This window comes from Trypanosoma cruzi (assembly GCF_000209065.1).
Source record: "Trypanosoma cruzi strain CL Brener chromosome Unknown tcruzi_1047053507555, whole genome shotgun sequence".
NCBI classification, from domain to species: domain Eukaryota; phylum Euglenozoa; class Kinetoplastea; order Trypanosomatida; family Trypanosomatidae; genus Trypanosoma; species Trypanosoma cruzi.
This window is the reverse complement of record NW_920288.1, coordinates 5,865-19,750: the sequence shown is the minus strand read 5'-3', so window position 1 is coordinate 19,750 and position 13,886 is coordinate 5,865. Positions and strand designations below refer to the sequence as shown.

The 13,886-nt window shown below is 50.5% G+C and overlaps 2 protein-coding genes and 1 pseudogene across 2 annotated transcripts, besides 8 other annotated features; all 3 read right to left on the bottom strand.

The window, feature by feature from the left end:
• Nucleotides 1-372: a repeat region.
• Nucleotides 1-13,886: part of a sequence feature (areas not merged during assembly with more than two copies in the genome that could not be assigned to a particular haplotype) that runs on past the window's edge.
• Nucleotides 9-369: a microsatellite.
• Nucleotides 372-561: a repeat region.
• On the bottom strand, nucleotides 1,360-4,116 carry Tc00.1047053507555.80 (retrotransposon hot spot (RHS) protein, putative; the record flags this gene model as incomplete). The annotated part of the gene is made up of 1 exon (XM_804647.1): nucleotides 1,360-4,116. The coding sequence occupies one exon, from the start codon at nucleotides 4,114-4,116 to the stop codon at nucleotides 1,360-1,362; it is 2,757 nt and encodes a 918-aa protein (XP_809740.1).
• Nucleotides 5,992-6,012: a sequence feature (AT_rich).
• On the bottom strand, nucleotides 6,240-8,153 carry Tc00.1047053507555.70 (annotated as a pseudogene).
• Nucleotides 9,420-9,444: a sequence feature (AT_rich).
• Nucleotides 9,479-9,515: a microsatellite.
• Nucleotides 10,243-10,285: a sequence feature (T-rich).
• Nucleotides 10,373-13,504, bottom strand: Tc00.1047053507555.50 (trans-sialidase, putative; the record flags this gene model as incomplete). Its single annotated transcript, XM_804646.1, has 1 exon — nucleotides 10,373-13,504. The coding sequence occupies one exon, from the start codon at nucleotides 13,502-13,504 to the stop codon at nucleotides 10,373-10,375; it is 3,132 nt and encodes a 1,043-aa protein (XP_809739.1).

Sequence of the window (13,886 nt, the reverse complement as noted above, 5' to 3'; positions counted from 1 at the left end):
AACCCTAACCCTAACCGTAACCCTAACCCTAACCCTAACCCTAACCCTAACCCTAACCCTAACCCTAACCCTAACCCTAACCCTAACCCTAACCCTAACCCTAACCCTAACCCTAACCCTAACCCTAACCCTAACCCTAACCCTAAACCCTAACCCTAACCCTAACCCTAACCCTAACCCTAACCCTAACCCTAACCCTAACCCTAACCCTAACCCTAACCCTAACCCTAACCCTAACCCTAACCCTAACCCTAACCCTAACCCTAACCCTAACCCTAACCCTAACCCTAACCCTAACCCTAACCCTAACCCTAACCCTAACCCTAACCCTAACCCTAACCCTAACCCTAACCCTAACCCTAACCCTAACCCGCACACACACGCCCAACCGCACAAATTGTGGCCATGGCAGATGGTCGCGCCCAACGCTCCGGTAAAACACGCCCAGCAGTTATGCACACACTGAAAGATATGCCCAAACACAATGCAAAACGGCAATAATTCCATACTGAGAAGACGTGGCGTTTCACAGCGGTTGTGGCTCACTGCGTGCGTAAACTGCGAGACGGCCTCCACACAACACACACACCGCCACCGCCTCCAGTTCAGTCTCGCGGCCAACGGGATACGGCCACAGCCCGCTTCCGGCACACAACGCACACGGAGCGAGCAATTACCCAAAGAGCCACGCGCGGAATCGATTCCTCATCCATCCATGAAGCGATGCCTCACTCCATGCGGTCACACGGATTGCGCATTGTTTCCTCAATAGAACTTACCCGTCGTCCATCCCTTAAAGATGCTTCACTTAGTGATGGGTCCTAGAAAAAAATAGAATAAAAAGGAAAATGTATTGACAATACGATACAGTTAAAGACAGTAATTCCTTAATAACAGAGCAATTCTGTTATCACGTCTTGTCTACAGACAGAGGAATTCGCATAAATAAAACTTCTTCAATATTTTCTTACCATTAATTAAAATGCCCCTGGCATCCCTGATTTGTTTTTCTGTCATTGTGAAGGAATATCGCGTTGTAATTTTTTGGCATCTGTGCGTATTACTCCCAAAGGGGATGATGTACTGATGTCGTATAAAAAAACAAACATTCACATGTAGTAAACAACTCAAAATATTTTTTTCACTAAAAATATAAATTTCCCTTTCCCCATTTAATTTCTTCTGTCACTGCTATCATCACTCGCGTTGAGCATTATTAACACTTGTGTGTGGTGCTGCCGTCTTGTGCTGGTGCGCCCGCAACTTATATACACAGACAAGTATCCAAAAATATATCTCACAATATTTCTTTACCAGAAATCAAATTTGCCCCTTTCCCAATTCGTTTTCCCCATTTCTTTAGTTATCACTGACTTCAGGTGGCCTGTTTTGCAATAACATTTCGGCTGCTACTGTCACTTGATACTGGTGTACCTTTTCCTCCCAGAACGCCGCTATTTCACGATTTTCAGCTCCTGTTAAATTCGCCGAATCATTACATTTCTGCAAGCCACTCATGGGCGTGCTGTCTGTGTGCTGTGCATAAATAATCTCCCACGACAAGTCTCGGGAAAATTCCTCCCAACCGTTAAAATAACTCGCCATACGCTCCTTAAACAGCCTCACAGTGCTGGTTTGGGTGTGGTGTGCATTTGCCGTCGTCATCTGCAGCCCAACCAGTGTCTTCCGCGGTGACTCCATGAAGAAAAGGGCATCCACCAGCGGAAAGTTTCTGACAATCGGTTGGTACAATACCCCGTAATCCAAATTCATCCTGGCGGGGTTGTCACTCAATTTTTTTAATGCTTCACTGCGGGTGGGGTGACCTCGAGGGTTGTCGCTCAATACCGAAGACCGCGGCGTTAGTCGTCCTTCTAGATTTAGTTCAGTGAGGTTTCTTTGTATTATATCCACGGCATGCGGATTCATAAACGCGGCCGTGCCTGCAAACTCAAAAACAACCCACAGAAAATAACCGTAGCCGCGCAGCAAAAGATTGAAAAAATCGACCGGCGGCGTCATATTTGTTAGATGATGAGTTATCTTAACCCTGGCCGAATGGGAGACCGGTGCGTTGTAGCCTACTTCGATTCCTGGTCCTTCTCGCACTCGGACAACTTTCACGATTTTGTGAGAAACACCTTTGGCAATCCAAATTTTACCGCTTCCCACACCCATGTAATCCGTAGCATTAGAAGCGTTAATATCTTTTACGGTTGCGTCAATCGCGTTCAAGTGAATTCCATATTCTAACACATCGAAGATACAACGTGGGATCGGACCCACTTCATCCATGCGCTCCTCCACCGTTTCCCAGTACCTCGCTTGTTCCTCCAATTGTTCCTCAGCTTGTTCCCCCGTGGGCTGAATTTGCTTCATCCAAAAGCACATTGCCTTCACATCCATCTCCTCAGGACAATTAATTATGATTGGCGCCGCTCCCTTATGCTTCCTCCATTCCTCAAAGTTATCCACGTTCGGTGATGTCACCACAAGCATGCCCCATTCGGAAGGAACAAAAAAAACCGACGGATTACGACCCCCCTTTGCCACATCGTAAATAATATACCCCTTCACCCCACGGGAAGATACAAAAGCCAAAAAATGCTCCATAGCGGAGAGCTCCATGTATCTTATCATTGTATGGGTGGTCTTGTCAAACAGGAATGCTTGTCTCCCAATAACGTATACAACCACAGGGAGTTTCTCCGCATCGCAGTGCAGCAGCTGGTAGAGGAGGTAAGAACCGGCACCCATCGACTTCCCGATCCCGGGCGTCCCAATCAGCACACGCCGCTTGGGCTCAAAGTAGGCCCCAGGGTGACTGCTGAGCAATTCGGTTAGATCGCTCTTGACGATCTGCCACACTCGATCCACCTCAAAGTTCACATAGCAGTCATGAATAAGTTTATTCCCCGCCCACGAGTACGGCCATCCCTTTTCCGAGGTGAGCACCATCAGTCTGGGACGTGGTGCACCGGATTGCTGCACAGCGTCATCCCTTTCGAGGGATTCATCAAATTCCCTGTACGTCAATGACTGTTCTGGTTCCCCCTCCCTCACCTCCATTCCCATTCCCTCGCCGCCAGGAACTTCCACGACATGATGCCACCTCGAATTGTACACAGACTCGTAGCATCCCTCCAGTTTCATCGGTGCACTCGTCATTGTTGGTTTATTCGCCTCCTGAAGGGCTGCATCCAAAAAACTTTTAGTGATCTCATGAACACTTTCTTTTACCTGCGCAGTAGCTTCGGACCATTTTTGTAAATTGTACACACCAGCCTGTTTAAGCTTGCGTACATCTTCCCCCATATCCATTTCCTCCCTTACATCCCCCTCCATCCTCGCATAAGCATCGGTTGCCTGTATTTCGCCCAATACTCCCGCATCAGGTATATACCTCGTGGGATCACTGAAAAAATCTCTCAGTAAGACATTCCGATTGGCGTGCAAAACGCCTCTGCCTTCCATTTCCAGCGTAAGAAAATCATTCAGCTTTATGTCCATGAAGCGAACTCTTCCTTTAAATAGCACATCCCTGATCGTAGTAATTAGGGTAAGTTCTACTTGTTTTTCCCGCCTTGCCCTTTCTACTTCCTCCCGCCTTTCTTCTCTCAGTACCTGAGTGAGAACTGCGTTTAGTTTTCTCCTTGCAAGTGGAGTGACCGTATCCTTTCCTTCATAGTCCCTCCATTGCTCAAGAAAGTCCACACCCCCGTGGCGAAGTTTATAAATAGCCTCCAATAGTATTTTCTTTTCTTCCAGCTCTTGGTACTCTGGTAAATTAAAAATTCTTCCAAGAAGCCGCTGGTCTTGTACGTAAGCATCCGGCTCCTGAACAAACACCTGCATCGTCACATTGGAGTCTTCACCAACGGCCACCCTGCCGCCAACATAATTCCGAAGGAAATCGTTCAGCCTCATGTTGGTGCTGAGAGTGCTTCCCTCCAGCAGAATATCCTTTACGCTGCTGCTCATGGTCCACTGCGGTCGCCGCACCTCTTCCACTCTTATTTGTGTCGCAGCGGGTTGATCCGTGACATCCTCAGACTCCGGCCTCGCTCTCCTCTGAACATCCCCCTGCGGTACGGCAGACGCTTGATTTCCAGGCATTGTTTCTCCTTGTTTTCTTGGTTGGATTAAGTTAGATCTAAACAATGGCCACCAAACAAAAAAGGGGAATGAGAAAAAGAAAGGCAATAGGCACAGTCATGAATCAAAGCCACAACAAGAGACTCATCCACATAGTATTCGATAAAAACCACATGCACAGGTACCACCGCAACGACGGCAAGTGGGTGCCATCCACCCAGAACAGTGTTGGAGAGAGCAAACAATAACAACAACGTGGTGCGCACGGAGGGTTCGCCCACGCATCCCGCTCGCTACGGTCTCGCACCCCTGTGGCACCGCCGTCACCGCACACACTCTGCAAGAGGAAGTGGGCAAATAAAACCTGACAGAAAAACACAAAAGTGGGAGGAGTATTCGGTGCACAAGCAGCCACACGCAAGAACCCCAAATCGTAAACTCCACGACAGCGATGCATCACGGTAATCCCCCACACAACAAAAAAAAGTGCAATTTGCATGCATTATGGAAAATCCCCGCAATTCGCACAGCAAAAAAAAAATATGGGACTGCCTTCAATACTGCATTTGTCATTCACATTCCCAATGCGTAATCCTGCAGATATTGCTCCTCCATTGTGAAAACGAATGCCTCGTTGTGGTGTCATCGCGCAGCCATCCGCCTGGGTGGGAAAAAGAAGAAAATCAGGTGTCCTTCCACCTGCAGGGAGGAGAGACTCCACCGCGGTGTCCTATTTGACGCAAACACCCCACATCCAGTGCCCGGTGTCGTGCGCGGACCCCGCGATGAGGTTTTGGGCACGCCACTGTGCCACACAGTGCGCCCCCTCGAAACGCAACATCAGTCGTGTCCCTTCCAGTCGCACTCGTGGCGGTGGTGGCATCCGCTGCCTCGCCGCGTGCTGCTGGCGTCGATTACGATGCTGCAGTGTGATAGAAGATGCCCGGCAGAAGCGGTGCTGCGTTGGGTGGGCAATGCCCTCCGCGGCCATCGTGCCGACTAGTCCGACGCGGCCGCACCCACACCCACAGCAGCAGACACAAAACAAAGAAGAAGTCTTCCACTCCGTGTCATTTCCTCGTGCGTGGTGGTGCGGCATTTCAGAGCAATACCGCCACACGCCGTGCAGCATTTCCACAGGGGATGAGAGCCGCGACGCACTCTCAGTGCATCTTTCTTTTTCATTTCCGCGGAATGCAGCAGCTGCCAGCACCGAGTGCACGAGAAGCATCAAGCTGCACTGCAACATGTACGCCGTGCGGCTGTGTGTCTGCAGACACGCAAATAAAAAAAAGAGCCGCGCACGTGAAGAAACAAAAAAAACACGCAGTGGAGTTACAGGACAGACAAAGAGAAAAGAAAGAAGGCAGCCAAAGCTCAAGATGGCACGGCAGCCCAACATGTGGCAACCCACAATACGCTTGCAGAAACAAGAAATAAAAACTTAAAAAAAAAGAAAAAATAAAACGCAAAAACAGTCCCCTTGAAGAAGTTTTTCACGCTCACAAAAAAAAAGGGAAAAATAACACGGTGAAGCGGAAAAACAAAAAGCACGTGTATATTCTTACCGCAAAAGTAAAGATATATTTGCGTCAGACGTTCAACCTCCTGGTGTCCACACAACACCCACATTTCATTCGGTCGTTCGGTGCGTTGCTGCACATCTTAAATCCCTTCTTCACCGCACCATCGTCGTGGAGCTCAATACCGACTGCACGTGTCGTCGACCGACGGAAACGCTAAAGACATCCCGCCAATCTCAAAATATTCCACTATATAAAAAAAACAATCACATAGAATAAAGCAAAAACAAATACCCCGCGGTGCATTCCCGGGAGGGAGAGCACGCCTTTAAATAAATAATTGCACAGGCGGAAAAGGGATATTCAAGCCAAGAATAAAATATATAAAATAAAAGTTACACCCAAGCAAAACGTCAATTATTTAGGAGGTTGCGTGGAGAGGTACATATTGCACCCACTAGAGGCAGGGGTCCCGCCGCGTTACGCCCCGTAGAGGGCCGCACAGTCCCAGCAGCAGCAGCACCCGCAACACGCCCCCACGCACGGAGCCTTCGCTCTTCTTGACCATTTTTAGTTCACCGACACTCAGTGGGCGGTTGTACAGAAAGACTTTCGTCACTGTCACATCGCTGCTGTTGATGTCTCCCTCGTCGCCCCCAATGTAGAAGAATGAGACTTCGGCCCCCGCGTCTCAGGTGTTCGTATCGTCTCTGGGCTCCCCACAATCACGCCATTCACGTACACACATCCCCTGTGGCCGTCCGGCAGCATGAGCACCACTTGGTATTTTTTCCCCGGCTCCCAAGTGCTGCCCGATGCTGTTTTTATTCCGTAAAACACTGTCTCCCACCTACCGTCCGCGTCGTGCGACAGCCCAATGAAGCTCGTGCTGACGGGTGCATCCAGACCCGCACCCGGTAGAGGAGTGCCCAACTTCGAAAGAATTTGGATCATCACCGTCGCCACAATAGTGAAATCACAGCTTACAAAGGTGTGCGGCCCATTATGCTCCCGGCTGCTCACGGGCCATACTGCCCCAGACCCAGGCCCCGTGAATTTGAACCCATCTTTGGCCTTTATTGCATTCTTCGTCACAATTGCATTCACGCAAAGGTAATCGTCGATCCACGTGTCACCATCGGACGATGCGTTGAAAATGAAACCAACCAGACCCGCCGTGGGTGTGAACAACTCAGAGGAGGAATCCAGCTGTGCCCAACTCTTCAAGACGTAATTGAACATCTGTAGCCCCTCCGTTAGTGGGACAAGTGAAATGGTGTTGCTTGCTTTAATAATACCATCCTGTAAAATGTGCAACGCACCATCCGAGTGCAGCAGGGCGTGGAAAAGTTCCAAGTTATTATCCATGGCAACGGGTCCAACAGAAAACGTGCGGTTGTTGTCCGTGACCCAAAGATGGAACATATTTTCCTTTTTCTCCCCCAAGGCGTACCTTTTCCAAGTGTACAGCATGACCTTCCTTCCCCCAATGGTCGCGGTGATAGGGGCTTCCACAGGCAAATTGTCTTCCCGAAAGACTCCCAATTGTGAATTGGTCCACACGCCTGAGAGTGTCCCAATAGCCTTCTTCCACGTTGCCCCCATGTCACGCGAATCAAACAAACTCTGGCCATTCTCGCAATCAACAATCATGAGAATTGACCCCTCCCACTCGGTGATGTAGGGGTTAAAGCAGTTCGCAGGAGAAATGCCCTCTGGGAACACCTAGGTATTGCCGTTGTCCGTCGAGTAAATAATCATGGAGTAAACGTCAACTTCATTTTTTTCATTCATCGCCATCAGAGAAAACACAATGGTGCCATCCTCCATCAGAACACCTGAGCCACCAGAAGCAATGAACTCCGTCCATTTTCCTTTGTGAGAAGCCGAAGAGATCAGATTCGGGAGTGGTTTGGGGTCGCCCCAATTGATCCATCCACTCTTCTCGCCGCCCGTGGGATTCGTGACCTCACCCACAACCAGTTTTAGTTCCAAGCCGCCCTCTTCCCAACTCCCATTTACAGGGGACAAGGCAGTGCTTCCCGCAAGAAGAAACACCTTATTGCCCTCCATGGTTGTTGTGGGGTGGTGCACAACACCCAAACTCTCCTTTCCCTCCGCTTTACCAAGCACAGTGTGTGCCCTCCATTCTTCCTTTTTGACCTCACCAAAAACAGTGGACCAATTCCACGCAGAGTCGATGTACCCCGCAACAACATCAGAAGACGGCTTAGTTGATTCGGTAGGGGGGGGTTTTGGCATTCATGTGACCCTCGGCAAAAGCAGCAATTACTCCACCAGCACTGACGAGAGAGGGTGAAACAAATGGATCCCTCCGACCTGAGTCTGTAGTCCCCGTCTTCGGCAGCACCTGCGTCGTCTGCGGCACAAACAGATCGACCCGTTGCAGCCCCTCAACACCCCCTGAAGCACTCCCCTCTCCAGCAATGGCACCCGTCAATGCCGACCCAGGAGTTGAAGCATCAGCATTACTTCCCACCTGAGCGGTCGCAGCTCCACCACTGCAACACATCAACAAGACAAGAAGGAGCAGCACCGCGGAAGCAAACACGCCGGGACATGTTGGGCCCCTGCGGCTCACTCTCTCTTCCTTCCCTCCTTCCGCTGGATCCGGTCACGCCGCGACGGTTGTGTGTGCGGGGTACCTTCACAGCAGCAGCACGTGAGAGCATATAAATATGTGTGTGTGGGCGGTGTGTTGTTGGTCCTTTCAGAGCCTTACAATTTCACAGTAGCGTTTAGCGTTTGTTTTCCTTCTCTCCTAGCGTGTCTGTGTTCAAGAAGTGGGGAAGGCAGCAACAGCGGCAATACACCAGAAAGGTCAGTGAGGAGCAGAGCAGAGCAACCACGCAGAGAGTGGGGTACAAGAGAATCCGGGAGGGACGGAACGGAGAACCATCGCCCACAGAAAAGAGCAGCAACACGGCAAGTCACGGCGGGTGCGTTATTATTTCCAAGTCAGCACACACCCAACGGGGAATGACAGACAGAGAGGCGGAGAGAGAGAGATGAATGGATGCCGTCAAGAAGCACTCACAATCAACATGGCCCGTGAGCATTCAGCCACTCCACGCAGGAACACAGGAGGAGAGGATGACAGAGGAAAAAAGCAAGAAGCAGCACAACACACGGAATAAACAAACGGCAGACGGGAAAAGCACCGCCACGGCCCTCGCCCTGGCCGGCAACTCCACTCCAGCCATCACAAACACACCATCGCAGTGCTGCCAGTCCGGGTGAGAGGATTCGGCCCTCCACACAACAAACGCACACACCGCCAGCAATCAATCACACACTAACGGGATATAGCCACAGCCCACAGCCAACACACAACGCACACGGAGCAAGCAATCTCCCATCCACCCACACGCGGAAGCGGATCCTCATCCATCCATGACGCGGCAACAACATTCCCAGCCATTCCACCCACAATGGAATTTGATGCCCAACTCAAAGAAGTCACAGGCGGTGCATCACGCCAACAGAAAAAGTGACTCGCGGTGCGCACTCCCTCTCTCCTCCCCTCGCTTCATGCCCACAGAAGGAGGCGCCAGCCACCAGCACGCACTACAAAAGTAGCATCCAAATCCACTGAAATCTGCATTTTGTGTGTCTGTGTGTGTGTGTGCCTGCAGGCAGACACACGAGGCAAAGAAGTAAAAAAGAAGAGCGGAGCATTTAAAGAGACAAAAAAAAATTGTACAGCAGAAGTGCATGGCAAAAATAACAGGACTGCTCAAGCTCATGATATTGCTCTGCAGACCAAAGCAGCGGCAATTCATAAAAATTATTAAAATTTTAAAAAGATCATCTTCACCATTCCACACCTCACACTTTAGAAAAAAAATAAAAAAAAATGAAAAAAAAGAAAAAAAAGCACCCAACCACCATGTTGCTCCAGAAATTGTCTGCATATATTTTGCCCAAAAATAAAGTTAAAAGATATTTAAATGTCGTTCAGCCGTCCGACCCTCCGTGTGTCCGCACATCGTTTATATTTCACGGGGTCGTCTGCGTGTTGCTGCTCCCCTCAGCCCTCTCACCGGCGCGTGAGTGCGGCCCGCAGAGCACAGTCACTCGTGTTTGTGGGGACTGAGAGAAGCACGCAGACACGACGGGAGTCGCGTCACTCCATCGGGAGAGTGAGCGCAGCAAAAGAAAAAAAATCATCAGGGGGAGAAAAATGCTGACGGGACTGCCAGCACGAGAAATGCACACAAAAAGCAAAAAAAAATCCCTAAAAGCGGCAGGGTGTGGCGCTGCGGGTGTCTGCCCGCCCTGACCGCAAACAAAACAAAACAAGAGGGAAAGAAATGTGTGCTCCGCCCCACAGGCCCTCGTCGCACGCCCACACGTCACGGCTCCCTCAGCGCGCCGTTCGTCGCGGCCCCTCCTCATGCGTGCAGCAGGCGAGGCGCACAGGGCCGTCGTCATGAGCGTGTCGGTGGGTGTGCGAGTGGAGCAGTTGGGCGGGAAACACACGGCACCCCTCACACGAAGAGTGCAGCAGGAAACAATTAAAGAGGGAAGAGTAGAAAAGAAAAAAAAAACGTCCATAGTGATTGCCCTAAAGAAAAAAAGAAAAAGAAGGGAAGTGATTTACAAAAAAGAAAACAAAAATAAAGAAATTAAAAAAAAAAAGAAAATGGAATCAACAAAATTCAGTGTTCAATGCTGGGATGCTGCTCAGTTGTTGTTCCACGAAAAGCCGCAATTCCACCCTCCCTCACACCTCAGCAGAGAGCCGCAGTGCCCCACAGCCCCAGAAGCAGCAGCAACAGCACCCGAGACACACACCCATGCACGGTGCTGTCACCAATTAGATACATGGCCGCCAACTCGCCGAGCTGCCCCTTCTCAAGCAAAATTTCATTGTCCGAGGGTGTTGTTGCGTTGGACTCCGATGGGATCTCGGTTTTCCCAGGCGCTGTGTTTATATTGCCCGGTGCGGTGTCGACCGTCTGTGGCGCCTCCTTGCCGTCTTCAGAAGAAAATTCGGTTGCGTCAGTCCAAGAGATGTTGTCGGTGTTCTCCGCGGATGTAGGTTCGGCGTCACTCCTTGAAGGAGTGAGGCTGCTGTCTGAGCCCATTGACCTCTCGGAATTGCTGCCCCCTGCCTCGAGGCTGAGGCTTTCCTCCGCGCCGGTATTTCCGGTTCCAGTGGACCGCACATCGTTGTTTTCAGCGGAAGGCTCAATGCTTTGTTGCACTTGGTGCTCACCGTTCACTGATGCAGCGGCCGTTTCCATACTCAATGACGCAGCCACTGGAGACGTTAATCCGCCACTCCCGTCATTTGCTCCTCCCTCCTCCTCTGGCTGTGGTGTATCATAACTTTCAGAGGATCCTTCAACATCAGCAACCTCCGCTGATTTTGTTGACGGTATTTCTCGTGGCTCCACCTCCAATTCCCGCTGCATCGATTTATTGTCTTCATGCAGCGTGGCTTGCTGGACCGTTTCGCCTTCGGAAAGCTGAACATTGTTCTCTGGACGAGAATTCTCTGCGCTCTCCGCCGCAGTGGCGAGTCCAGAAACATATGATCCCGCGACAAACGTTGAAAAAGGTACTGCAAGCACCAGATCATCGACGCTGTTTTCCTCTTGTTCAACACGATCATTCTCAGTCAATTCCTTATGGCTGGTGGCGCTTTCCGCACTCTTTGACTCGGAAGCAACTGAGACGTCTGTGCTGGTCACCTGTCCTGTGGGTTGTTTCTCAACACCCAGTGATGGAATGGTGACTTTGCCGGCATTGAGTTTGCGCAGATCATCTCCCAACAGTTCCTCGTTGTACAGCATGACGTTGGTCACCGTCACGTGGCCGCCCGTTGCACTTTGATCCTTACTGTCCCCACCGATGTAGAAGTGTGAGATCCTGTGGAAGTCAAACAGATGGTCATCATATTCCGTGCTGTGGATTTCCCTTCCATCCACAAAGACACTCCACTCTTCACAATCCATTCGCAGTACCACCTGATACGTCCTGTTTGGCTCCCACTCATCAAAATCCTCCGCATCACCAGAATTCTCAGATATGGCCAACCACTTCCTGTCATGAGTATATGACAGACCAAAAAGCACCGTGCCTTTGGTGTCATTCATCCTCACACCCATCAAGGGGATGCTGCCTTCCTTCGGCACCTCGTGGATGGACACCGTCGCCACAAGAGTGAACTTGTTGTTAGCAAAGTAGTACGGCACAGTCTGCCCCATGTCGCCAACAGGCCACACCGCCCCTGCTCCAGACCCTTTGAACGTCAATCCATTGCGAACCCTTGGCTCCCCATTCGTCACTGTTGCATTCACGCCGAGGTACTCGTCCCGCCACTCGGTCACAGTTGAGTTACCAGACAAGAAGCCAACAAGCCCTTTGGTGGGAACAGGACCATAGCACATACCCTTCCTTGGCAAGTCGACAGCGGCGCCGGAAACGGAACTGCATGATTCAAAGGCGCTGTCCAAATCCTTCCATGTCTTCACCACTTCCTTTATCCGCTCCAGTTTCTCGGTCAGGCGCACTGCAACAAGATTGTATGCTCCGTCTTTCTTGTTTTCGTACAGTGAAATCAACTCATTATTATTATCTTTCATCAACAGTGAGCTGGCGGCGGCGTCATCATTTTCACGGGATACCGGCCCAACATCATACACGCGTGCCTTGTCCGTCACCCAAAGATGAAGCCGACCCTCTCCATTGTCCTCCTTCGCATACACCGGCGCGGTGATGAGCATCACCTCCCTTCCCTCAATGATTGCTGTCGTGGATCCACTCTGGACGCCGTACCCCTTTCGATCATGTGAGTTGCCCCACACGCGGGTAATTGGCTCACCAACTGGATTCCAATTGTACCCATTCCAAGTGGACATGTAAACGTCATAGTAGCCTCCAGCACAATGAGCCATCATGAAGAGTCTTTCGTCGTCTTCGCATTTTTCCCACTTCACCAGGGTTGGATCCCTGCAGCCCTTACCAGGCGTCTCGTATGAAAGCTCCCATTTGTTCCCTGAATTGGAGAAACGCATAGACAGCAAAACGCTCGTTCCATCCTTGTCTTTGGCCTGCATGGGAAACACAATCGCGCCATCACCCATCACAGCACCCGATCCTCCACCGCCAATTAACTCGGTCAAGGAATGAGAATATCCTATGCCTTGAGGCTTCACCACACGGGTCTCATTCCATCTGATCTTCTTCCTTCCACCCTCATCAGCGACAGTTCCCTTCAAAAGTAAAAGACCTGGCTCATTCGTACCCGCAACCTGCGACTTTGTACGACTGTATTTCCCCACCAGCATGTAGACACTGTCCCCAATTACAACTGTCGTTGGTCGCATTATGCCTTTTCTCGTGTTGATGCCCTCAGACCCTTCCTTTACAAGATCTGTGCCAAGGATACTTGCATCTGCCGTCGAGATCTCCGTTAGGCCAACATCACCACTTAAATCAAGGTAATTTGACGCAATCCCTGTAAGGCTGGCGTCGCTGCACTTGTCTCCATCCTTGCAATGGGCCTCAGCAATAGCAAATAAATGACCCTGCACTTCAACAAGACTGGGACCACGAAGCGAGCCATATTTACCACCAGCGTCAGGAACATCCTCCCAGTTGTCAAGCTTTTCCCATCCAATCCCCCTCAATGCATCAACTGTACCCCTTACATTACTCGCCACAGCGGCCGCAGCACCACAGGTGCCGCATAACACAAAAAGGAGGAGCAGCACCGCGAAAGCAAACACAAGGCGGGACATGTTTGGTCTCTGCGGCTCACTCTCTCTTCCTTCCCTCCTCCTTCCGCTGGATCCGGTCACGCCGCGACGGTTGTGTGTGCGGGGTGCCTTCACCGCAGCAACACGTGAGAGCATATAAATATGTGTGGGCAATGTGTGTGTGTGTGCTGTTGGTCCTTTCAGAGCCCTCGAATTTCACAGTGGCGTTTAGCGTTTGTTTTCTTTCCTTCCTAGCGTGACTGTGTGCAGGAAGTGGAGAGAACAAAAACAGCGGTAATACACCAGAACCTTCAGTTCAGCATAAAGACGTCGCAGGCACAAAAATATAAAATAACTATTCTTCAATGCAGGGCATTGTTATATCTCAGGGCGACAACCATCCAGACATTCTGAAAACGCAGTTCAGGATTTCAGGTCACATTTTGAGCCCAGTATTTCCCCAATCACCTCACCCATCACCACCGCAAAAAAGCAACCGCACGAGGCAGTACCTCAATCAGCACCTTGTCGTAATAGC